Here is a 27082-nt window from a genome sequence, read left to right on the forward strand (position 1 = left end):
ATTTGTAGCTTTTTTAAAAAATTGCTTTTTAATGTATTCATTTATTGGATATTTACTGTGTGCCAGATACATGGTTTGTGCCTCCTTGGAACTCATTGTCTAGTGGGCGAGAGGGGCCTTTAGCTAGTACTCACAGGAAACTGTGTCACTGCAGTTGTAATATGTTGATAAAGGAGCAGTGTGGGTTGTCATGGGAGTTTGTAACAGGACAGCCGAGTCCAGACGGGGGACTTCTGATGGCCATGGAAGCGTCTGAAGCTATGGTGCTATACGACCTTGGTTTAGTACTTAATCTTAATGACTGAGCTACAGCTGCCCTGTCTGTGAAACTGGGTTAATAATACCTGTCTAAAGTGTTATTATGAGGGCTAACGGATATGTTTATTTTTATAGACAAACGTACAAATACGTGCACACACACACGCACAGCTCTCTGTGCCTGTGTGACGATGACACCTCTCCGATAGGCCTGTACGTTTTCCTTCTTTATCCCACTTAGCCCTCTGATCATCACGTCCCCCTTCTCTGCAGCTTCCTGCCTCAGGGCCTTTGTGGGTGCACTTCCGTCACCGCCGTGCTCTTCTCCCCACTCTTGGTTGAGTTTTTGTCTGTTTATCCTTCAGTTCTCCACTCAGACATCACTTTCTCAAGGCTGTTTCCTGTGACCCATATACTGTTTTATGCTATTAATACTCTAGGAATACTCTTCTTTCATACCACTTAGTAATTCAGCCAGTTAGTAAAATAACCATATTTTTATGTGTGGTTGTTTGATTGATGTCTGCGTTTCCCACTTGACTTAACACTCCTGAGTACGGGACCGTGTCCGCTTTGCTCACCAGGCTGCCTTCAGTTTCCAGGGAGGTACCTGGCCCATAGTAGTAGCTCAATAAGCATGTGGTACCTGTACCTGTGACAGGTGAGGGTCTTACGTCTGCTACACGTCTCTGTGCGAGGGGCCAGTAGGTGGGCCTGGGTGGCTGTGTAAGCATCAGCAGTTTCCTGTTGCCTCACACTCCACTCTCCCGGGGGTTGTGGAGATGCCGGCTGCTGAGCTGCGTGAGAAGACAGTGAGAGTGCTCACGTAAGAAGGGTTTTTCTTTTTGGCCCTAAGAAATCCTGTAATTGTTTTCTAAACACTCTTATTTGTGCTGTACCCTGATCTTTATAAAAGAGACTACATCAGGAAAAACTCATAGGAGCTTCTCGTGTGAAGGAACGTGACAGTGACTTAATGCTTTAGTAAGGACAGCAGTAGATGCTTGAGTTGTAAGTAATGGGACTCATTTCTTCATGGTGAGAGATGCGGAGAATCAGTGCACATCACAACAGTGTATCCGCGGTCTCACGTCTTGAGCTTAATTGGGACAGAAGTGGAACTAGAGCTCCTGGTCTGAGTTCCAGAAATGAGCCTCTGGATAGCGTTTCATCAAAGATTTTTACAAGTAAATAATTAATGAGTTTAGAGCAGGCTGACAAATATAATTACGTGATTTATAGTTGAAATATTCAGTATTTCTCTAATTAGTGACAAAGGACTACCTGAGGCTGTGGTCAGATGAAATACTTCCCAGATGAGTTTTAGGATAAAAGGAAATCCAGAATTTCTCATCATATATTTCTTTATCATCGGTAGTCAGAATTTTAAAGGAAAACAGACTCTTACAAAACACTTAGATTTCAGCTTAACAAGTTGTGATATCTGCGCTACGCCTTTTTTCTTGTACCCTGAATTGGACCAACACGCCCTCCATTTTGTAGCACGCCTTCTCCACGCTGTTCGTGTTGCTCCTCTACTGCCGAGAAACATGTGGTGATGGGGACTTAGTGTAGGGGAGATGAGAGACGATCTCGGAAACGAAAAAAGGAGAGCTTTTTTCAGCTTGTCATTAGCAATGTTGCTAAAATACATTTTAAATCTTCATAGCCCATTTTGCCAAAATATAGTTTATTCATTGAAATATTTAAAATTTCTGTATTTCTGACTGCCTATTAGAAGTTCAGTTTGAGACAGAAGGACATAAGTGCATATATTTGACAAATTTTAAAAAACGTATATTTTGCTACAAGATCAGTAAAACAAAATATAACCCAGTGTTACACGTCTCTTGAGGGGAAACGCAAAAGTTTGTTATATTCCAGAAGATTCTCATAGCACACCACGCTGGCTAAGAAGGAAGTGAGTATCACTCTTACAAATGTTTTTTAGTGAAATATACAATACAAATAATTTAAATGGATATGCATTTTGTGCTGAGTGTGGCGCCATTCCAAATAGTTAGTTAAGTCTAGCTTGTCCTCTTATCCGGCCCAGCTCTAATGAGATAGAAGTGACATACGTCATTGTCTATGACGTAAGCAGCATAATGGTTTGACTTACATATAGCGCGAAATGATTACTGCAATAAATTTAGTTAGCATCCATCATCTCATGTGCGTACACTAAAAGAAAAAGAAAAAGAGGAAAGAAAAAGTGCTTTTCCTCATGATGAAGACTCTCAGGATTTATTGTCTCGACAACTGCCCTGCGTGTCACACAGTGGTGTTAGCTGTAGTCACGGGTGGTCCCTGACACTCCACAGCCTACTTATCTGATGACTAGAGGTTTGTCCCTTCCACCACCTTCCTCCAATCTCCCACCCCATCCCCCACTCTGGTAAGCACCAGCCTGATCTCTTTCTCTATGAGTCTGTGTATGTGTGTGGGTTTTTTGCTTATTTGTTTGGCGTTTTGGGATCCCACATAGAAGTAAGAGCTGGTCTTTCTCTGTCTGACTTACTTCACTGATTGGTGGACATGTGATCCTATCCATGCCAAAAGGTGCTAGACATTTGGTTCTGTGCAAACGTCCGTGGAGACACTGGGTCCACGCCTTTTAAAAGGTCCTTGATATTTAAATCCTACTCTTCTGTAAGATTCGGATCCCCACCCATGCATCTTACCCCATGCGCCCTGACCCACTCGGCTACTGAGCTGAGAGGGTTATTATTGGCAGTATTGCCACAGCACAGTTATTGGACAATAAGACATGACGGCACATTTTATGTATTGATCCTGTGAACCAAAAGTATAAATACATCTTGTGACCTATTTGAACGCAGGGATGTTTTCCAAGTGTGGACGTTTCTGATGGAAGCAGGTATCAAGGTGCCAGCTGGGGCTGTGCCCTCACCTGATGTTAGGGTTTTCTTCCATGTTCACTGTTGCTGGGAAAATTCAGTTCCTTGTGGTTCGATGACTGAAGTCCCAGCTGTCTTCCTGGTTGTCAGCTGGGGCACCTGCAGATCCTGGAAGCCACCCCTGTCCCCTGCCCTCTGCACATGCTACGAGTTTGCTTCCTGAAGACCCACAGGGGCGTCTCTGTCTTCTTTAACGGGTTCCCCGATCACATCAGGCCCACCCAGGGCAGGCTCCCTTCTGCTGGCGTGGGCTTTACTGCCGTCTGCGATGTCCCTCCTTTCGTGTAAGATACCGCAATAGGGGGTGATAGTTTGTCATGTGCACAGTGCGGCTCTCGCTCAAGGGGAAGGCGTTGGTCCCCCAGCACTGGGGGCGTGGGGGTGAGGTTTGAGAATTCTGTTCACCGCAACTTGGATGACTTAGCTAAAATAGCAACAGTGTTTGGAGACAATTATGATCTTCAAATATGATAACTTATAAATCCTGTTCACGTTCTCGGGGGGTGGTTTTTTACATTTGCAGATACATTTTTATTTATGCTCATCCAAATTTAGAGGCCGTACTGGAAATAAAATTACTTTGAAATGTCTTTTACTCCTGACCTTTGGATCCTTAAAACAATAAACTCTTCCCAGCAGTACCATATGTCTTCGATAACTCTGATTTGCAGTTTACCCAGATACCTACGCTGTCTGTTTCAGCATCTGTTATACAGTGGGCAGCCCAGCCAACTGTGATCTGCCAGGGACTCCAGATGCGGCCTGGGGCCCGCGAGGTGTCTGGATACGGCTGTCGCCTACCTTATATTATATAGCACCAAAAGGTTGCGAACTGCACTATGCAGAGCTGACTGTTGTATACATAGGTACCTTCACATCGTGCATGTACACCTGTGTGTGTGTCCACATAGATTTATGTCTGCATATGGTGTGTATGTATAGGTGTGTTGCACGGACCTATTTTTATAGATGCAGTGTTACTGACAAATACCACTTGGGTTTTGTTTGATGCTTAAGTAGGTTGATAATGAGGTAATACAGAACTTAGGTATTTTAACAATTAGAAATTATGCACTGTAATGACCATTATGTAATTCTGTGAGCCTAACTAAAAGGTGATGTGTGTTTGGAACTGCGTTTACTTGGGAAAAATTAGAAGCTCATTTTCAAGGAACTTTTTGCTTCTTATAGTGAAGGTGATATTGATCCAAAGCTGCCTTTAAAAATCATGAACCTCCCTGAGCTACACCAATACCGGTAGCAGCAGACAATAAAGAGAAGAGATACAGACTCCTGTCCCATTTTCTTTCATTTATATTTCTACTGAGAGACTTTTACTGTCTCATTATTGTTCTGCTGTATTTTTCTTGTTGATTAAGAATATTGAAATACCTTTCCAACTGTCTTACTGCTGTCTGGTGTAACGTAACCAGAACGAACTCATTACAGAGGCCCGTTTTCCCATTTATCCCTAGTACTCTGATGTCAGAGAGGAAACGTCGTAAGTATTGCCAAATATTTTCTCTATTGTTTTAGTAATATGGAAGCTTCTCCTTAGAATTATCCCTGTGGCAGCCATGCAGGGTCATTCCTTGTGGTAATTCTGATATTTGCATACATTCTGTATTGATTTTTACATATATCCTAAATTTCCTTTGCATTGATATACCAGTGTTCAGAAGACATTTTTGGGGGAAGAACTTTGTGACTTTATAGGAGCTTCTTTTTCTTGTTTGCTAAATAATTTAATGATCTTTTTTTTTTTTTCAAGGCTTAATTGCTCAGAAAGACTCTTTACCTGTTTCACATTTCCTACTGTAAGATGAAATATATTTTTGGCTTCCATGCATAATTTTTACAATTTTAACTTTGGAGGATGAATAGATTACATTGGTATTCTATAAAATTATATTTGAGAAACAGCTGAATACTCTTAGCAGAGTTCTGACATTACAAGAAAGAAAAAAGACTAGTAGAGCTTGGATGGGATGTATTTTATCAAAGTAAATAAAATGAAATGCCCATGATAAATATTTTCAGTGATCTCATGGCTGCCAGGCCATGCTACTTGGCATCTTCTAAAATGACTGAAGATACCTGCATTTTATTCAGTTCCAAGAGTGAAAATACTCACAAGCTGCAAATTAGTATCACATACCAAAATTCTAATTGAGATGTAACTATTTTCTATGTTTGTATAATTCCCAGAATTGCGGATAGCAAATGTTTGTGCAGCTTAGTCTGTTGAGAACCCCTTCTACCTCCAAAGAAAAATGTTTCCATAGAAAGATTAATATAATAAAAATCACACTTAGAATTACCACTTATGTTTTCAGAAGCACCCTATCTTTTCTATCACCCAGTCTCTGTGCATGTGAGTCTTTAAAATAACCACTGAAAAATACAATCTTATAATAATGTATTGTAATTACAGAGAATGTTTGTCTGGGAACGTAACATTTCTGATGGTAAATGTTTGACCTAATTATATAAGTTTATAACAGAAATCTAACTACCTGTCGTCTCATGGGAAAACCATTTATAATATTAACTGGACCAGTGGGGATTGGTGAGGTATAATTTTTTATTAGCTGGAGATTTAAAGGATAGGACATACCAATAAAGTACTGTTTTTAAGTGTGAACATGTGCCAAGCAGGCACTTATTATTTGTTTTATTTGTAACTGAGGTTGTAGAACCATAGATTATATTTTAGAGATGGGGCGGACCACATAAATCATCTCCAAACGCTCTGTTTAGTATAGTGAGGAAACTGAGGCCCTGCCAGCTGAAGTGGCTTGTTCAGGGTCACACAGCCAGTTCCTGTCAAGCCCCAGAATCAGCTCCATTATTAAAAGGTGAATATGGTGCATGTTAGTGGCACATTAAACATTGGGCAACACGCCCAAGCATGAGATACTTCCTTATAAATTACTGCCTCTTGTTACATACCTGGAAGAGGTGGAGAACAACTAGTGCCTGTAATTTTGTTCTCTTATGACTTCACTTTTTCTCATTATTTCATTATCATTCTTTCTAATCTTCTTTAAGAATGCCTTGCATACGAGGATCACATTTGTTGCTTTTTGTTTTTGTTTTCACCAGAGCAGGATGCTAAGTATATAGGTCCCAGTACCAGTTGCATAATTGCGGGTCTCTGGTTAAAACATTACTGAGAATTTCAAGCTGGCAAGAGTGCAGCATTAAATTAAGGGCAAGGCCCAGTGTGACAGCACTGGATGTGTTTTGTGAAGCTGTCCCGGTGGTTCCAGATGCTCTGTCCAAAACTCTCTTCTTCAAAGGTTAGCGTACCAAACTGGGCTCAAAGAGTTTGCTGCATCATGAAGATTTTATATGTATATATTTTAAAAAACAAGAATATAGTTTTCTGTCCTTTCTCTGTGGATAAGTTTATTCTGGGTAATACTTGAAGCTTTTCCCAGGATTTCTTGAGGAGGAATGCTAGGTTGTAAAACTTAAAAATAAGTAGTGTATGTTGTGCTTGGAGGTGTGGTATCTAGAATGCATGAACCAGGTTATCCAGCTGAGCCCATAAAATGGTGCGTAGGTATTCAGTGTCAACCATACAACTGGATTTGGTCTTGGGCATTTAATTTATAGAAGGATGTCTGATGATTAAAAACAAAGTGTGACTATTTTGCCAAAATCTTATTTAAATAATTCATTTAAATAATGTTGATGGAAGATAGAAAATTTGCTTTTTAAAATAAACAGTATTTGAGGCTCTTCATAGAGAAGAATAGCCTACTTAAAAAAAAAAAGAAAAAGAAGACTAAATAAAAGTTATGTCCAAGTGATCAGGTACACCTGAGTACTAATTTCTACCTTTTCATTAAATTTTAGATATTTTATTTGGGGATATAAAAACGTTACAGTTCTATTCCATAACATAAATATAGTGAAAGTGCCATGTCACATAATATTTTTCACATAAATCTTTATTGATACTAATCTTTAAAAAATTTGGTGGCATTATTTGCTTAACTGAAAACTTACCACATAACAAATACATGTACATTTTTTATTTCTGTATGTTGGCATTAGACTTTTTTGCTAATCTAGAGCTTGATATATATCACTGTCCTTTTTCAGAGAAATATAGGATTTATGAATAGTAATGCTATTTGACTAAAGAATTAAGTTTTAACAGATAACACACACACATTAGAATAAATTCCAAGAAAAGGTTGTTTTTTTTTTTTTTTAATACTTTGGCATTTTGGAAGTTACTGCTTTGTAGTGCTAATATAAATTTTACCAGTATAAAAAGAATTCAAATTATCATTGCCTTTTTTGTGTTAATCCTCTTTTTTTTTTTTAAAAAAAAAGAGATAGCCAACAGTGCCACCATCAGAACAGACAGGCTTTTCTCATAATAACTATTGGTTTTCTCAAAAAAAAAAAAAAAAAAAAAATACCCACAGTTAAGGAATGGTTGAAAATACATATGTTTAAACAGACACATAAAAAAATTGATATAATGCTACAGCCTTGATTTATTTTATGATCAGATCAGGCTCATAAAATTATTCTTAAAAAACCAGTTCTTAATTTGGATGCTTACGTTTCACCAAGTCATTCTGTCTAGACAGCATTATATTGATAACAGGTTATTGTCATCCTGTTAAATGTGTTGGTCAAAGACAAAATCCCAAGGAAGAATATGAAAACATGAAATAATCAGACCATCTTGGTCTGATAACAGCTTCCCGAATGTGCATTTCAAGGGCAATTTTTTTTCATTCTGCCTTTTCCTATATATATATGACTTATTTTTTAAGTAACAGGACTTTAAGAGTAAGCTGCCAAATTAATTATAATTATGATGATTTTGGAATCTGTATTAAAGCATAAAATTTTTCTTTCATGCTCTGATACTTACATGATACGGTATATTTATTTTTGAATGAAAAGAAACCTGGTCCCCGTCTTCCTGTTGACATCAAACAGTCTTCTGATATGCTAATCCAGCATCTTGCTGAGCACACAGACAGGCCTTATTTAGACTCATTCCCAGTCTGAAAGAAAATTATGTGTGTAGAACTGATTTTGCTGCATTGCCCCTCAGAATGAAAACGGATGTGACAATCTGCAATGAAATATACTTAATACTGAAACGTGACATGGGAGGTTTTTAACATTTTAGTAACACTCTGATTTGCTTTTTAATTACCTGGTCATCTAATTGTCCTTTGTTTTGGGGCTACTGATGTACCAGCCATTGAAATTGCTAATAAGTTCATTTCCATAGTATTGTCATAATAAAAATTAACCTAAAGGTATTAGTTTTTCCTTAATACTAATTTAGACTTTGGTATATTGAGTGCATATGAGATAGCAAGTATAATCTTTTGCTAAATGTGAAGTTGGGATGTCAGCGGGCTTCCCGGTATTGTTTTTCATTTCAGCCTGCCCTCAACTGTTCACAGGGGTAAACATTGACAGATACTTGTTTTGGAATTATCTGAAGTACGGTTTCTCTATATTCAGTAACAAAAAATCAAAACCAGTCAAACTTCCCAAACTGTCAAGTTTCTAGATAAAATGCATTAAAATACATACGAGGGTATGTGTATATAAATGTTGATCTCTATTACTAACTTTATAGCTTAAAAAAGCGCTCAGAAAATCTTGTGAAAACTTGTTTAAATACAATACTTCCTGTTGGTGCTTCATAATAAACATTGTTAAATAGGAAACCAATTGCATTTTTGGTTTTGAAAAATAATTTTTATATAATGAATCTTTCTGAATCTTATGAAACTGAGAACTTTGTTCTTGGATGAGCATATTGCTGGGATACTTTTCTAGCAAATGCAGAGGATAAGAAGGGACATGTTGCAGTTATTCTAATGGTTGTTCTCTTAAGCAGGATGGCCTACTCTCTCCCAGCTACCCCATCGGCGCTCAGCTTTTGCCTGGCCTTCCTGTCATGTTTTCTTCTGCGAAGTTTAGTTTCATTCATGCAGAGCAGAGTGCAAGTGTGGCTCTTAACATACAATAGAAATATTTATGAAAACTTTGTACTTAAATTCATTTATTTTAACTTTTAGGAAGTTAAGTGATATTCAAATCCCCAAGGTGGTTCAATATTTATTTTTAAGGAATTCTATAGTGAAACCTCTGTTGGGGGAAGAACTGTCTTTTAATGAACATAATTACCTTCAGGTTTCTAGACTATTGTTTTCTGGCTTTTCCTAAAATGAAATTTTCCTAAAATGAAATGATTTTATATAGATGTTCATTTTTTGAAATAGTTGGACATCGCAAAAATGTAGTATTATAAGGGCCTGCGCTAACTTTAGATACAATAGGGAGAGATTTAAACTATGAGATCAGAGAAAATTTGTGGAATTGTTTCACTGTGGAAAATCATAGGCTTTTTAGTTGGCAATAGGTAGGTAAAAGTAGGCGTTTTTCTGACTTAGAGCTTTTTGCCTGTCAGATTCTAGTCTTAAGGTATTTTTAGTTCTTATAATCCTTATTTTTAATTTTTTATACAGCACTTTAAGAAGCAAAAGAGGCTAATTCCTGAAAGAACCGTGTGGAAGTACTTTGTCCAGCTGTGCAGTGCCTTGGAACACATGCATTCTCGGCGGGTCATGCACAGAGGTAAGGGCGTCCCGGCTGCGGCCGTGAGGGTCGCCTCAGCCATGGCTTAGGCCGTGAGACCACACACACACCTCCCCACCCTGCATGCTACTGTGCTTTCTCAGGTACTTGTTTCCGAAGCTTAGTTTTACTGGGAGGATGAGGCTTTAGGTAAAGTCCTACTCTTGGCTTTAACTAAGAATGAGAATTAGTTGTTTAATGAACAGTGTATATTACGGCTTCTTAGATTTTTAATTTTCAGCATTAACTCTTAATATGTTCTTGATTTTCTATCAAATGGTTGGGCATAACGTGTGAAGGTTGCATTGCTAAGGAATTGATCCCTTGATTTTGGGGCATGAAAAATAATATTTAAGCAATTAAGATTTCTAAGGTCATCTAAGTAAATGATTATATGTATATAGAGTTATGATTTTATATTTTATGTAAATATATCAATAAATCACTGTTTAGTAAGATATTTTATTTAAAATTGATACAAAAAGAACACAGATTAGGTTGTGCTTTGAATTTCACAAAAGTTTATTTGGAAATGGAAAACACAATGTTTTAAATGAACATTATTAGTGATCTTTATTATGCTGCTTGATGATTATCAGAGGACTGAGAACATAGAAATATTAAGATACATAAAAATTACTCAAAGTAACTGGTTCAAAATTCAAACTTTCATTTTTAAGATACAGTTTCAATTCTGCCATGAAAAGTGGTTTTTAATCCCTTGAAATGCCTATGTTGACATCCTCTTTCTCCTGATGCCTTCATTTATTCACAGATATAAAACCAGCGAATGTATTCATCACAGCCACTGGGGTGGTAAAGCTCGGAGATCTCGGGCTGGGACGGTTTTTCAGCTCCAAAACCACAGCTGCACATTCCTTAGGTAAGAGACAAAATGGAAGTCCGTTCCGTTATCTCCCCGTCCCCTCCACCGTGGTTAGCAATGCAAGGGATCACCGTGGTTACCAGTCATATCCTAAATCATATGCTAGCTCTTATATCCTAGATAAAAGTATTCGTAAAATGTCATCAGGTCCTGAGCAGGTATCACAACTCTCTACTAGGAGTCACGTGTCCATTCACATGACACTTGGGCACTTCCGTTCATTTGTCCTCAGGCAGGTACTTGGTAAAAGGAAATGCTAATGAACAAACACAGTTTTACTGTTGCCGTGGAATCCCCCTTTTATTTTACATTTACTAATGTTAAGATAATATGATGAATGCACCATATCTAGGAAGAAGACTTCCCTTGACCATTTAAAAATACTATAGTAGTTTGTAAGTGTTCATTAAAATATCATATGTGGCTGTGATTACTGCAGAGTGGAAAACCTAAATATGATCTATGGCTAATGAGGAAAATATTTCCCTAAATGATAAAGTAGAAGATGTCTATAGCTGATATATTCTAGAACTAATAATATTCCAGTGTCCTTTATACCTAAAATAGAACTGAATGTAGCGATTACAACATTATATTAATGGAAAGTGGTCTAGTTTAGAAACAATAGAAATTACTAAGAAGAAGTAATTTTTATATTGAATAACTTAAAGGGAGTGAAGGAGTTTCTCTTAAAACTCTTCAAATCATATTTCTCCTTGTAAATGTTAAGACTTAGACAAAACTAGTGAAACCAGAATAAAGTAAGAAATAAAATAAAAATAAGTTGCCTTTAACTTAATGGTGCCCTATCTTTGGTGTCATAATTTCATTGAAAACTGTTGATTTTTTTTAGATAATATAGTTATATAGTTTTTAAATGTGAAATAAAATATTCACATTTATTTCAAATGGCTGGATGAGGAATAAGTGAGTTACACTAAATACCCAAGTAGTAAAACCAGTGTCTGAATTAGTTGACTTGACTTTTTAAAATTTTTCTGAGGACTGTGTTTTGTTTCTAAGGTTCTGTGTGGCCTTGAACCTGTCATTTAATTTTTCTGTATCTAGAGCAGTATGTGGCACGTAAGTAGGCACCCAGTCAGTATTTGCTGAATGACAGAATATTGGATCCTAGTTTAAGGAGTGATGGAAAGATAATACGTTCCCTTTTCATGGTTTCAATTTTGTCAAGCACATCAAGAAAAAATTCCAACTAATGCTGACTAATACTGGATTTTGTTTGTTTGTTTAAATTGAAAGCCTACTGTATTCCAAACACTGTATAGGAGCTTAGGATACAATTAATACAGTTTTGTTTTTCTTTTCTTTTTAACCTTACATTTATTTTTCCAGAGCTTTACATTTCTTTTCCATAAGAAACGCACAAATTTGCATAGCACTTATTTGGAAGTTGCAACTCTTATGGCGCAATTGGTGGAGTTTTGTGAAGAAAACCTTAGGCCAGACCAGTCTTTACATTTATCACTAGTGAAGAGAATGTGTTTTCACTTTGTTACGCACCTGAATGGAATGTCTTAACAGCATTCTGTCATTAAGTTACTGAGAAATGCTAGCGTACGACCACACACACACCTACACGTACCCGTGCTCACACACACGTGTGTGTTGTTAAAACGCTACTTTGCAGACTGGCGCTCTGATCGTGCCATAGTCGCTTGGCCCTCTGGATCCCCCATATTCTCTGAAACCCGGATCTCAACAGTTTTGAAAATGGACTCAGCTTGTCTGCCACTGCCTTGTGCAAAGGCTCTCAGTAGGATTTATAAAGATGTGTACATTTCCCAGTTTGGGGACATGTCAGTCCAAGTGTTCTGATATAGAGAATACATTTTAATAGATTTAATAATTCATTCAGAACTCCTGATAGCAGGTTTTGTCTAAATCAGTTCACTTTCATGTAGTTGTGTGTGTGTGTGTTGTATGATAAACGAGGATGTACGTAATCACAGAAGATTCTAAGACACCTGTGTACAGTCACTGAGCAAGTAGCAATGAGACGTTGTCTTTCATGAATGACTCAATAGAAAGAGAATTTCTTTCACAATTTTCATATTCCATATTAGTCATATCCTTAAAATTAGAAAATTTATTTTATTCCTGCTTGCCCTCTCTCCAAAGTGAAGATTTTGATAGTTTTCAAGTAAAATTCGCTAAGCAAAGTATAACACACACATCAAGAATTAAAGTTTGAAGTCTGGCCTACCAGAGCTATTTGGACCCAACTAGAAACCCTATTTAGAAGGATCAGGAAAATTCTCTGCTAACAAAAAACATGTATAGATAACAAGGATAGAAATCCTGACACAGACTTGTGTTTGTTGATAAGTTCACCCTAATTTTTACTGTTAAAAATTTATTACCCTTGTATGTTATTGTCACTTATTTGTAAGAGCAAATTTAGAAGATTGCTTTTAAGAGTAGATTCCAAAAAGGCCATTGAAAGTGTGTCCACTTAGACAAATTAATTTTGGTTACAGAAAATATGATGGAACTCAGGTTTTATTGTTTGTTGATTTGTTTTCTGATTGACTGAGGATAAAATCTTTAGGGTATGATTTATCCATTGAGCAGGTCTAAATTTTAGTCAAACTACAAGTAAATCAGATCTGTATAGAGTTGAGAAAGGAAAATCTGAATAAGTTTTCTTTAAATGATGTCTATCCTGGAGCCAAATTTTATTTAACTTTGTAAAGAAGATATTTTTAGGAATTTAATTCCAAAAGACAAAAAATATATAGGATTTTAGAAACTTCTAATTGTAATTATGCATTTGTACTTTCCTTTACACAAAATACATTCTGTTGTTCAAAAATCACATAAAGGATACTGTTTTCACTAATAGGGACACACACTCTCACAACTTTTTATATTTGTCAATCCTGAGGAGAGTGGCAAGGATTTGAATTGTTCAGTTACCTGTTCACTTTGCATCTCTTACTTGTATTGCTTGATTCCATGAGAACAAATCAGCATGCAATAAAATCTCTTCTCTCACATTTTCTTTCTTTCTTTTTTTCTAAGTTTATTGGGGTGACAATTGTTAGTAAAATTATATAGATTTCAGGTGTACAATTCTGTATTACATCATCTATAAATCCCATTATGTGTTCACCACCTAGAGTCAGTTCTCCTTCTATCACTATATATTTGATCCCCCTTTACCCTCATCTCTCACACCCCTCCCCCCTTACCCTCTGGTGACCACTAAACTATTGTCTGTGTCGATGAGTTTTTGTTTCTCATTTGTTTGCTGTGTTCTTTTGTTGTTTTTGGTTTATATGCCACATATCAGTGAAATCATATGGTTCTCTGCTTTGTCTGTCTGACTTATTTCGCTTAGCATTATACTCTGAAGATCCAGGTGACCACGTTTCCAGTTTTCAAAAAATTAAAAGTATGAATAGAGTAATTTCTGAGTCTGGGGTTAAAAATTACAAATACTAAATGAAATGTTGCTGGACCTTGAAACCATGTTCAGATCCTCAGCACTGAAAGCAAATCTCAGGGGCCTTCTGTTTTCCTTCTCCTCCGTCCTCTCCCACCACGTGCTTTGAATCCCAGGGCCCCTACTCTCTCTTCCTTCATCCATACTCACGTTTAGGCTGGGAAATCACCTGCCTGTGTCTCTTACTACTGTCAAGTCAATTCCGTATGTGCCTCGAAAACATGGTCTGACTTCGTTGCTTCCCCCCTATGCTGGTTCCCTGCTGCATGGAAACCCCTGGCTCGGTGGCTGGGTCCTCTGGTGTTGGGTGTCCTCCACCTTGTCCTCTGACCCGTGACCCCACCCTCCTACCTCCTAATGTGCCAGCCGTGTTGTCCTCTCGCTTTGTTCCCGTCATGAGAAACAGGAGCATGATGTAAGGAGAGAACGGAGGACGTGCCTGCTGTTCTGTAGAACCTCGGTCTTGCCATGTGCTAACTTCCTAAGGCTCAGCTTCCGAATCTATGATAACAGAGATGGGGGTAGGAACCACCCCTGTCATGTCCTACTCTAACCAGCCCCTGCCCCAGTGAATGTAAACGTTTTCTGGACGCTGGTCCACTGTGAATGTTCAGTCGCTATGTTAACGTGATGGTGATGGTGAAGAGTTTTGATTCCTTTCCTCTGCAGGCACCAGGAAGGTAGCTTGAACAAGACAAGTCATTGTCTTTATGGATCTTACCTTATGGTGGGAGGAAATAGGTGGTTCAGAAAACAAAACAAAACAAAACAAAACAGAAATAAGGTGACTTGTTAGCCAGTGACAGTGACTCTCGGGGGAGTATTTTAGAAAGGGTGTGGTGGACAGGCCTCTGTGAGGAGGTGATGGTAACCTCTGCATTGAGGTTACAAGGATGCTCACGAGCCCGCCATACGTGGACCTGGGGAACCAGGGCTCCGGCCGACTGAAGAGCAGCAGTTTGTGCGAAGGGCAGATGCAGGCAGATGGGAAAGAAAGGGTCTTGGCCAGAGGTGGGGAGAGCTCACGCTTTATTCCAAGTGCAGTGGGAGCTTTTGTAAGGTTGTAATCAGGAGAGCAACGTGGTCTGATTTGAATGGAGGCGGCAGCCATGAGCCTCGTCATCTTTGGGATAACCACGCCCAGTGCTGTTTGCCATTGTCGCATTCTCTGTCCTGGTCTCTGGCTTCTTTTGCTCCCAGAGTGCCTCTGAGTGGGTACTACCACCCAGCCCTGAGCAGAGCACAGCCATGTGAGCTCATGAGCCCGTACAACAGAAAGTTTATCACTGCCTGTCATCTCTCATCTAGGTGATTCCTTGGTTTTTGTCCCCCTCCCCTTTTGTACATGAAGTTATTATGTTAAGTCAGGTCTTCATTTAATGCTTTTGTGTTGGGGTGTGGCCAGCGAGACTAATTGTAGAATTGTACACGTCCCAGTGGGTTTTGCCCTGCTTTCTTTCCTATTGTTTGTCAACCTTACAGAGGTACCAGATGTTAGAAAATGTGTTATGTGTGGTCTGTATCTCTGCCTTTTGTGGTAAGAAACATGTCTCCCTTGAATCAAACTTCCTGACGGTCGAGCTCAGTGGCTTTCACAGTTCGTGACAGTGAGCCCAGCAACATTGTGACCCTGTGGGCAGCAACCGGTAACTGAACCCCAAGTTTCAGGCAGCTGTGTCTGCTGCTATGCCTGCAGTGCCTTCTGATATGGTCTGCTCTGTTTCATTTCATTTTACCCAAAACAATGGCAGTTGCAGTCTGCTGAATTGATTTCACAACGTCCTTATCGGTTCTGCCCTGCAGTCTGGAAAGCATCTTCAGTGTTTACAGTACTTTAATGCTGTTCTTTTACTTCACGACAGATCCCCAGTTTTCTCCCTCCTTTTCCACAACGCTCCTGGCTTGCTGTCTGGTCAGTTCAGTCAGTCAGACCTAAATTAGTCATTTCCTGGGTTCCCTGTGCTTCCGGAGCTGGGCAAAAACATGCGTGCTTGTTCCGTTTGGTCTGCAAATCATTCAGCTTCCCCCATTACTTAGAGATACACGTGGGTGTGGAGAGGAGCTGTTCCCATTCCAGAATACAGAAACGGAAGCAGAGAGGTAAACGGGCCCTGCAGCTGGAGGTCATGCGTGGGCTTGTGGCTTCTGAGGCCGGGGCCCTGGCTGCACCAGCGTTCTCACCAACGGGGCACAAGGGTTCCTTTCTCTCCACGTCCTTGCCAACACTTTCTTTCTTTCTTTCTTTTTTTTTTTTGGTCTTTTTGATGACAGCCATCCTGACAGGTGTGAGGTGGTAGCTCCTTGTGGGTTTGATCTGCAATTCCCTGATGGTTAGTGACGCTGAGCATCTTTTCATGTGCTTGTTGGCCATCTGTATGTCCTCTTTGGAGAAATGTCTATTCAGGTCCCCTACCATTTTTTATTTAATTTTATGCATTCTTTATATGTTTTGGATATTAACCCCTTATTAGAGAAATCATTTGTATCTTCTCTCATTCAGTGGGTTAGCTTTTCATTTTGTTGATGGTTTCCTTTCCTGTGCAAGAGCTTTTCAGTTTGATACAGTCCCATTTCTTTATTTTTGTTTTTGTTGCTCTTGCCTGAGGAGACAGACTCAAAGAATATTGCTAGGACCAATGTCAGAAAGCTTACTGCCTATGTTTTCTTCCACGAGTTTTATGGTTTCAGGTCTTACATTCAAGTCTTTGACCCTTTTTGACTTTATTCTTGTATATGGTGTAAGAAAGCGGTCGAGATGAATTCTTTTGCATGTAGCTGTCCAGTTTTTCCCCAACACTGTTCATTGAAGAGACTGTCTTCCCCACAGTGTATTCTTGCCTCCTTTGTTGTAGATTAATTGACCCTATGCATAGGCTATTTCTGGATTCTATTCTGTTCCATCGAAGTATGGGCCTGTTTTTGTGCCAGTGCCATACTGGCTTTGTAATAGCAGTAGGTCCTTGAATAATGTCATTTCGTTGTCACGTTGATGAAATGCCATAGAAACTTAACTCTTGTTTATATCAATCAGCCTGTGGTAAATTGGTTTCGTTAAACGTTTTGCTTAAAATCCCAGAACCTGTTGACAACATTAAGTGAGGACTTTCTGTGGTTTGAATTAGGGAGCGTGGTGCCTCCAGCTTTGTTCTTCTTTCTCAAGATCACTTTGACTACTTGGGGTCTTCTGTGGTTCTATACAAGTTTTAGGATTGTTACAGTTCTGTGAAGATTGCCTTTGCTATTTTGATGGGAATTGCATTAAATCTGTAGATTGCTTTGGGTAATATAGTCATTTTGACAATATTTATTCTTCTAATCTATGAGCACAGGGTATCCTTCCATTTATTTGTGTTGGCTTCAGTTTTTTCCATCAGTGTCTTATACTTTACAGAGTACACGTCTTTCACTTCCTTGTTTATATGTATTCCTAGGTATTTTATTCTTTTGGATGCACTTGGAAATGGGATTGTTTTCTTAATTTTTCTTTCTGATATTTAGTTATTATTAGTATATAGAAATGCAGTAAAGTTCTATATATTAATTTTGTATCCTGCAAATTTAATGAATTCATGTTAGTTCTAGTAAGTTTTTGGTAGAGTCTGCAGGGTTTTCTCTATACAGTATCATGTTACCGGCAATAAGTGACAGTTTTACTCTTTCTTTCCAATTTGGATGTCTTTTATATTTTTTTCTTTTCTGATTGCTGTGACTAGGACTTCTAATACTGTGAATAAAAAGTGGCAAAAGTGGGCATCCTTCTCTTGTTCTTGATATTAGAGGAAAAGTTGTCAGCTTTTATCATTGAGTATGATGTTACCTGTGGGTTTGTCATATATGGCCTTTATTATGCTGAGTTATGTTTCCTTTATACCCACTTTGTTGAGTTTTTGTCATAAATGGTGTTGTTTTGTCAAATGCTTTTTTTGTATCCATTGAGATAATTACATGACTTTTATCCTTTGTTTTCTTAATGTAATGTATCAAGTTGATTGATTTGCAGATGTTAAAAACATCCTTGTCACCCTGGAATAAATGTCATTCAGTATGGTTATGATTTTTTAATGTATTTTTGAATTTGATTTTTAAAAAATATTTTGTTGAGGATTTTTGCATCTATGTTCTTCAGGGAGAGTGGCCTGTATATTATTATTATTATTTTTAAGTGTCCTTGTCTGGTTTTGGTATCAGGGTAATGCTGGCCTCATAGACTGAGTTTGGAAATGTGCATTTATCTCTAATTTTTTGTAATAGCTTGAGGACAGTTATTAACTCTGTACGGTTCAGTAGAATTCGCCTGCGAAGCCATCTGGACCTGATCTGTTATTTGTGGGCAGTTTTTTTGATTACTGATTCAATTTCATTACTATTCAGATTTTCTAGTACTTCATGACTCAGTCTTGGAAGATTTTATGTTGCTAAGAATTTATCCATTTCTTCTAGGCTGTCCAATTTGTTGGAGTATAATTATTCTCTGTAATCCTTTGTATTTCTGTGGTATCGGTTGTAATTTCTCCTCTCATTTCTGATTTGATTTATTTGGGTCCTCTTTTTTTCTTGACAAGTCTGACTAAAGGTTTATTGATTTTGTTTTTCTTTTTTAAAGGCCAGCTCTTAGTTCTTTGACCTTTTCTATTTTTGTGTCTCTATTTCATTTATTTCTGCTCTGATCTTTATAATTGCCTTTCTTCTACCTACTTCGGGCCTTGTTTGTTCTTTCTTTGTCTAGTTCCTTTAGAGTTCTTATTTGAGATTTTTCTTGTTTCTTGAGGTAGAGCTGTATTGCTATAACTTCCCTTTTAGAACTGCTTTTGCTACGTCCCAAAGATTTTGCAATGTTGTGTTTCCGTTTTCATTTGTCTCAAGGTGTATTTTGATTTCCTCTTTGAGGTCTGCATTTACCCATTGGTTATTTAATAGCATATTGTTTAGTCTCCATGTATTTGTGTTATTTCCAATTTTCTTCTTGTATTTGATTTCTAGTTTCATACCACTGTTGTTGGTGAAGATGCTTGATATGATTTCAGTCTTTTTAAACTTATTGAGAATTGTTTTGTTTCCTACCATGTGCTCTATCCTGGAGAATGTTTCACGTACACTTGAAAAGGATGTGTGTTCTGATGCTTTGGGATGGAATGTTCCATATATATCAGTGAAGTCTATCTGGTCTATTGCGTTGTTCATAGCCACTGTTTCCTTATTGATTTTCTGTCTGAATGATCTATCCATTGATGTAAGTGGGGTGTTAAAGTCCCTTACTATTGTTGTATTGCTGTCTGTTGCCCCTTTTATTTCTGTTAATATTTGCTATTTACATGTAGGACCTCCTATGTTGGGCACACCGTACGTACAAATGTTACATCCTCTCGTTGGATGGAACCTGTCATTGCATTGTGATGGACGTTTACTTTTCAACATCACACTTGGCATAATACAGGTTTTGTAAACAAGTCCTTTTCTATCATTACTGTTAGTTTATTAGCAGTTCTATTTTTTAAATGAAAAATGTATTTAATTTTCCAGAGACTTCTCTTCTTAGCACCGGTCCTGCTTCTGAGTGGCTTACGCCATCATAGCCTAGAATATGGGAAGAAATACAAAGTGACTTTAACAGAACTTAATTAGAAAAGTTAATCTGCTATAAAATCTTACCACATATATAACCCAAAGGTGTAAATAAGTAATTGAGGGGTAGTTATCTGCTATTACAGCAAATCTGCATTTGTTGTATATAAGGAAGTATTTCCTGTTGGCTGCTTGCTCTAGTGAAAGGGAAAAAACACAAAAACGAATGAGAACAGTTAGATTAATAATGTTCCAATGTGGCATTTTACCTGCTTTGCTAGTGTCCCCCAGAAGAGGAAAGACAGAGAATTTTCTTTTTGCAGGTACAGGTGTGAATTTGGTTATTGTATGTGTTTGTACATGCTGAAATAGAATTGATTTTTTCAAACAGCTAACTAGAATGCTCTAATACCGATCCGTGTGCTAAACAAATACTTAACACTCCTTGCTGGGATGTGTGTGGGGTTCTGTTGTTGCTGCTGAAGGATTAACTCCTCCCTGCCTTTCACAGTGAGACAAAGCCTTCTCCGATTTTGTGATGCTGCCAGCAGAGTAAATGCATGGCCATCGTTCAAACCAGTATCAGAATTTTCACACTGGAGTCTCCTGAGTGTACAATTCATGTTCCCCACACTATTTCCAAGTGCGATATAGCCTCTGATTTCAACTTGGAAAATTAGTGTTCTTGAAGCAGGCATTAAAACAGTTTCATTTTGGGTGCCAAGTGCCACCTGTGGTCACATGCTTGCTTTCCCACACCTTCCCCAGCACCTCTCTGTGACTCTGTCTTCAGCAGTCAACATGGTTTGGAGCTGCAAAGGGAGCATATGTTCAGGCTCTGCTGTAGGTTCTTTCCCCACTTCATTTTTCACTTGCAGCCCTTTCTTGACTTAAACAGATGCTCTGGGAAGAAGCTATTATCTGGTTTTAAACTGTGCACATTTAACCTCTCCACCTGCACAACAAGTATTTATTAAAAACAATCAGAGTAGCGGCAGGACAGCCTAATTTTCACGGGTGGTCCATTGAACCCCATCAAAACCAGACCCAAATTCCTGACTTTTCATGCTCTTAACTTTTAGGACACTTCTCTGCTGCTTAATTTGGAAAGATAGAGATTTTTTTCCAGTCACATTTTACAGTGGTCAGTTTTCATGAAATAACTGTTTAAATGCAAGGGACAGAACTACTTGGGGTGAATTCCAGGTCCACACTTTACTGTTTTGTGATCATTCCAAATTACCTGACCTCCCAATGCCTCCTCTGTAAAAAACGGTAATAGTGGTAACATCTTGTGACGCTATCCCATAATATTCCCCACGTCACTAGCCGGTGAGCCCAGGAAGTCAAGGACTCATCCTGTTCACGCCTGGCTCCAGCATCTAACACAGTGAGGTGTCATTGAGTAGAGGCCTGACAAGCGTTGGTTAGAAGCTCAGCAAGGCAATCCACGTGTGCGTCTCACACAGTCCCTGGAACAAAGCGCCAATAACAGGAACACTTTCTGGGTTTTTCCCCCTCGGCATTAGTGAAAGCTCTTCAATATTATCAGTTACACTTAAAAGATGACCAATTTTATTTCATAAATGCCTTTTGCAGAAGAAATATTGATCTACCACTCAGCCATGCTGTATTGACCCCAGGTAATACTCCTTCAATGAAGTAAGTATGGCCTCGCCCAGTTAGGTCTGCCAGGGTCGTTTCCAGGCTGACTCGAGTTTGAAGAACAGGATGAGAATTAATCCCTAGTCCCTGAGTTGAGTGTATCTTCTTTTTAATCAAACCAAGGCATAAGGTGACTCGTGTCCTTTTAATTTTCTCAACAAGGAATGTTAAAGGCTTTCTTTTCTTCAGGTTGCTCTTATTCAAGAGAAAGAAGCAACATTTCTAAACTGAATTTACTTGTTTGTACTCGCTGACTTAAAACACATCATTCAACCGTCCTAGGTAATAGTTTAAAAAAGGAATATGTTACTTTTTTCCATTCCACTTTCCATATGGATTTTTCTAGGGTTTTTATGAATGCTGTAGAATTTTAGAGCAAAAGGGGTCTCAGAAAGCATCTCCTCTTTCTCATCCCTGCTTCTCACAGATGAGAAAAAGGGATAAAAAGAGAAGTTGAGGCTAGTTAGTGGCAAAGCTGAAATGGGAACAGATTTCTGACCTTTGACTGATTTTTGCCCTGCCTCTCTTGTTTAAAAAGACAGCGAACAAAAAAATAGCAACCCCAATCTAACCACATAAAAAGACCTTCAGTGGTTCTGTTTTTTTCTCATTCAAATGTTTGCAGAAATTTCAGTGCTAAATTTTAAGCTAAACTGTTGAGAAAATTCTATATGTGACTTGTAAACTTTTCTCATATAGCTAGAATAAATCAATTCAATGAAACGTTTTTATATTTGAATGACTGTCTAGGATTTTCAGTTGTTAGCAGTTTTCCTTTAATATTAGCCTTTCTCCGTTTCTATGATGTTCTCATCGATTTCTGACTTTTACTCATGTCAGGAGGTTAAAATGACACAGGTGTCTGCTATGGTGAAATATGTCCCCATTTTACCTACAACCGTAAATTCTCACGACATTGGTGGATTCTGCTTCGCGCACTTGCCACGCTCCTCAGTCCAGAGTGATTTGCGTGATCGTTTTAATGTCTAATCACATCACTCCACAACTCGCCCTTTTCATGTACAGCTGTTAAAAGAAGTCTCAACATTCTGGAGGCCATAGTAATTAATAGACACAGTTGTCATGGATTTCAAAAAGGGTTTTTAGCAAATACGTATACTGAATTCATTAAGTTAGAAATGTGGGAAACACATCACTGCATTTGAGTGCCTTTCAGGTTTTCCTGAGCATTTAAACTTTTCGGCTGCTCTGCTTGGTGGAGGTAATGGTGAGCTGTGTGTGTGTGTGTGTGTGTGTGTGTGTGTGTGTGTGTGTGTGTCTCAGTTTCCCTGCCAGCGTCAGAAAGCGAAGGTGCCCTTTAGGGAGCATGTGAGACGGAGGTAGTGGGACTTCCCTCTTCTGCCTGTGCTCAGCAGTTAATTGTGAATTTATCTGACGAATAATGGTAGTGCAGGGCACACACTTTCTCCTCTTACTTCTTACATAACGACTCTTCTGGAAATGTGCCATCAGAGAAGTCGGTGGCACACTTAGGTTTACACCTCAGTGTAGATTCACGATGCAGGTAAACATGCATATTCAGTATAAAGACTCTTGTTACTTCCAATAGGAACAACAATCAGTGTCTAAGGAACTTTTTGAAACGACCTCCAGCACCTCACTGCCATAGGCTTTTTCCTACATCCATTTTTCTTTTTTCCATTTTAGGTGTAGTTTAGTGGAAATCCTGATCATTCTTTTTTGCTCTGTGAGTTCAGTTTCTGTTGCAGAGAAGGTGTTACACTGGGGCTAATCCCTGTAAAGTGCTAGCATTTGTTCTTCTGTTTCCCTGTCATCAATCTTTTACACTCGTGTCAAACCCCTAATGTGCCCCAGCTTCCCCAGAGCTCCTGGTTAAAATCACCCTTGCAGTTGGTCAGCTCTGACCCTTGAAGCCTCAGTGTTCCGGGCGCCCCCTGTGGATTCTGGAAGCCTCTCTGCTCATCCCTCACTGCCAGCCCCAAGCTTTATGCCGGAGCCGGCAGCCTGCACTCAGCCCGGTTAAGGGCCGCGTACCTGCCACCCTTCCCGGGATGCAGGCCGTGTGTCAGTGTTTCCAATAATCCAAGTCGGTTGTGCACACTACAGCTGAATGGGTGGAACCCTCGAAGCTGGATAGCCTTTGGTTTTACCCAATAACAAGACCAGTTCTTTAAATCCAGCTATTTCTAAAAGTTTCCTGGTTTTTCTGACCCGGACAGAAATCGGCAAATTGGCTGGTTTGTCTTCAGAGTAAACGCTGCCATGCAATAGCTTATTTCTTAAAGTTTGTCTCGTTGATTTCGTGCCCGAAGAGTTTGTATTTTATTTAAATTTCTCTTCTGTTTGTATATTCTTTTCACTTTTCTTCACCTTCATAAATCCTTGCTTTCATCCATTCTGACCAGGACTATGCGTTGTTAGTAAAAACAGATTCCCGTGCAGGTAGGGTTTCTTACGAATACATGGTTCTGATGTTTTCACTGTTAGCACGCAGTTTCCCCACGTGACTGCTAGGTTGGAACTTTATTTCTTTGGAAAACCGACTCCTGCCTTTGAGGATGATGCTATGCTTGTTGCTGTGACTCTTCTTGTGTCTCCTAAACACCCATATTCAGTATCGTGAGTTATAGTCTTGTTAAAATTGACAGTGAATATCTGGGGCGTTCTTGAAAATTAATAGAGAAAGGAGAATGTCCTTCCTTTGTTTTTCTGTGAGTAGCAGTGTATTTTTGGTAGCTCTTGCTTGAAGCAATTAGAATCCCTAAATGTTCTCAAACTTTGATTTTCTATTTGGTACAAAAGCCTTAAGCTCATGATGGTGAAATAGCTATCTAAGTTTGAAATTTAATTATATGCACTTTGAAAGTCACTTAAATGTTTTTGCTCTTCAAAATAGGAAGCCTTTGTTTATTTTTAAGTGTTTAATAAATATTTATTATATTAGCATTTATTATGTTAGTGTTTTCTAAAATGGTCATAAGAAAGAGAAGAAAGTATTAGCACATCAAACAAACAAACAAAACCAAAAATTGTCCAGAGAATCCCATCTCTAAGATGGTCTCAGTAGGAGTAATCATTCAGATATTGTTTCAGCGATGTCAGAGACCTTTCACATGTTATTTTATAACCTTTGACATACACAAATCTGTTATATTCTTTCTAAAGTAGGAGTAACTAAGGTAGTGAAACTTATTGATTACACAGTTTTGAATTTTAAGAGCTGCACTGTGTCCTAAGGGATGTTTCTATAAAAGTTAGTATAATTTATTTATGCATAGTCTACCAAGTTGTTATGTATTACTATTTATACTTAAAAAAGTTATTATATTATTGTGCTTACTTCTTTGGGATATGCAGTCATATTCTTTTTAGATAAAGAGGTGGAGTCAACGTGACTCACTTCACTAGGTTTCCTTATTAGAATTGCCTTCGTTCCTCTTTAGCTGTGTCCTCTCCACTCTCCCTGGCGCCATCAAAAGGCAATAAATTGAGACTTGAGCCACTGCCCCCTTTTCAGTTGGGAAAGATGTTAATGAGCTGTTTGAGAGTCAGGAAGTAAAGAGGAAATTTAAAAGTTTTGAGTATTCTGAAAAACAATTTTCTGATCGTAATGAATTATTTCGGGGACATTTTTAATCCAGAAACGTGCATGTAATTCCTTACCACAGCCGCGTCTTCATTTTTAAGCTCCTCTGGTTTGACTCGGTTTGTTCTTTGCAGTGGGTACACCTTATTACATGTCTCCAGAGAGAATACATGAAAATGGGTACAACTTTAAATCTGACATCTGGTCTCTTGGCTGCCTACTGTATGAGGTAGGTAATGTTGAGAATTCCATGTATGGGTATATTTCTGCTCACGGTGACACATTTCCCTTATTATAGTATACACATATTTTGTCCTAGTGATGTTTAAGAATTAATATTTTAAATATGAAGAGTTAATTCCATGGCTTAGTAACTGCTTTTATAGTGGAATTTAGTACCTGTACATTCTTACACGTTTACTTCCTTCGATATATTTTTAAAGTGTTTCCTTTTGATGAGAATTTTATTTTAAAAATGTTTTTATTGTTAATATGATCTGCTTCAGCATATCTTATTTATAAAAATGTATATTTGAACATCTCTGAAAAAAATTTCTTATCCATGCATTGTAGGAGAGGAATAACGTAATGAGTTTAAAACATGAAGCACAGTAAATATCTTTATCACTTTTTTTTCACTTTACGTAGAGTAATTGGACTTTAGGGATAGTATGCAAACAGACCTTTCTTCTAGGTTATCACTTAATTTCAATTCCATGAATAACAATTTGTATTGGTCAAACTCAGTGACATACTCTCTTCTGTTCTGCTGCTGAGAATTTCTCAAAGGGAGATAAAATTGTGTAGGTAGATCCTGAGGCAAATATTGCCATGCAGTAATTTCGATGGATAGAGGAAAGCATAATGTCAGCCCATTTATACCCCTGTGATAAAATAATGGCATCAATGGGTATCTGAAGCTAGTGACTTCGGTCATTTTTATTAAATTAAATTGAATGGTAGTCTTCCTAGAAATAACAGGCTTTGAGTCAAAGCTGTTAATTTAAAATTAGTCTATAACTAAGTCACTCCTTTAATAAAATAAAATGGAGGAAATAATACACGGGATCATCTCCCCACTTTAATGTACACAAAGGAAATCTATGTGGGTAGATAGCAGCCATTGTATTTCTAACTCTGTATTTTGTGTCTCTGAGCCTCTTAACTTAAATGAAATATGTAATGAGTTCCTCTGTTATAATTGTTCCACCAATACTTGAAAGTGAAGCATAAGAAGTTTTTTTTCAAATGTGTATCATGATCTTTAATTGTTATTTTGCTGATTACAGATTCAAATTTCCAAAATTTAAGAGATTATTTATTTTGCATTTATTTATTTTGTTCTCTTTACTAAAGTGACTAACGACTACTTAAATAGAAAGGATTTTTAAATGTTCTTAAATTACATCCCTAGGATAATTTTTATTATGAAAAATTATGAATTAATGATGTAACAAAATATGTTTTTATATATGCACATGAGATGAAAAGAGTTATTTCTGCTCACTTTATTATATTCTGTTATAATTTGATACAATGTTGAAAAGAACTATTTGATTATATTAAGTTACTGTAATGTTTACAAGTCACTTTGCACATTTTAAAATATTTTATACTTGTTTAGGTGACTAACTTTAGATTCCTTCAGACCCTAGTCTAATATTATCAAAGCAACATTTTCCTTTTCAACACCTAAAAGGAAATAGCAAATTGGATTCCACAAATAGATGAAATTGAGCAATGAAAAGGAGAAAGTTTGGTCGAGGTAATAAGTGTTTGTTTGGAAGTTTGCATGATTTTTCTAGGGCCAGCAGAGTCATGTCAAAACTGACCTAATTCTTCCCATTCTGAATTCACCTCTGAGAGGCAGTGTCCCTTTTTTATGTGTGCTGAAAATGATCACCAAAATAAAAATTATTTCTTTGGACACTCCTACATCCATGAGTGATATGTGTTGTGGATGATTTTGAATTCAGGTATTTATCATGTGAACATTAGTTTTCATTTCAGTATATTTTCTCGATTCCTGCATACAAGTCATTTGGAAGAACTAGAATTTTTCTAAAGATTCAACTTACTTTTATGTTATTATCTCCTTCTAGTTCTGTTTTAATATGATGTTG

At 37.9% G+C, this 27082-nt stretch overlaps 1 protein-coding gene across 2 annotated transcripts in view; it reads left to right on the forward strand.

The window, feature by feature from the left end:
* Nucleotides 1-27082, forward strand: part of NEK7 (NIMA related kinase 7) — a 106988-nt gene that overhangs the window by 61493 nt on the left and 18413 nt on the right. For both annotated transcript variants that reach the window (XM_074317079.1, XM_074317080.1), the window contains 3 exons: nt 9704-9812; nt 10588-10695; nt 25094-25188. In XM_074317079.1, the coding sequence (XP_074173180.1) occupies nt 9704-9812; nt 10588-10695; nt 25094-25188 (312 nt within the window). The remainder of the gene's footprint in view (nt 1-9703; nt 9813-10587; nt 10696-25093; nt 25189-27082) is intronic.

Source organism: Rhinolophus sinicus, linkage group LG12 (assembly GCF_036562045.2).
Source record: "Rhinolophus sinicus isolate RSC01 linkage group LG12, ASM3656204v1, whole genome shotgun sequence".
Lineage (NCBI taxonomy): Eukaryota > Metazoa > Chordata > Mammalia > Chiroptera > Rhinolophidae > Rhinolophus > Rhinolophus sinicus.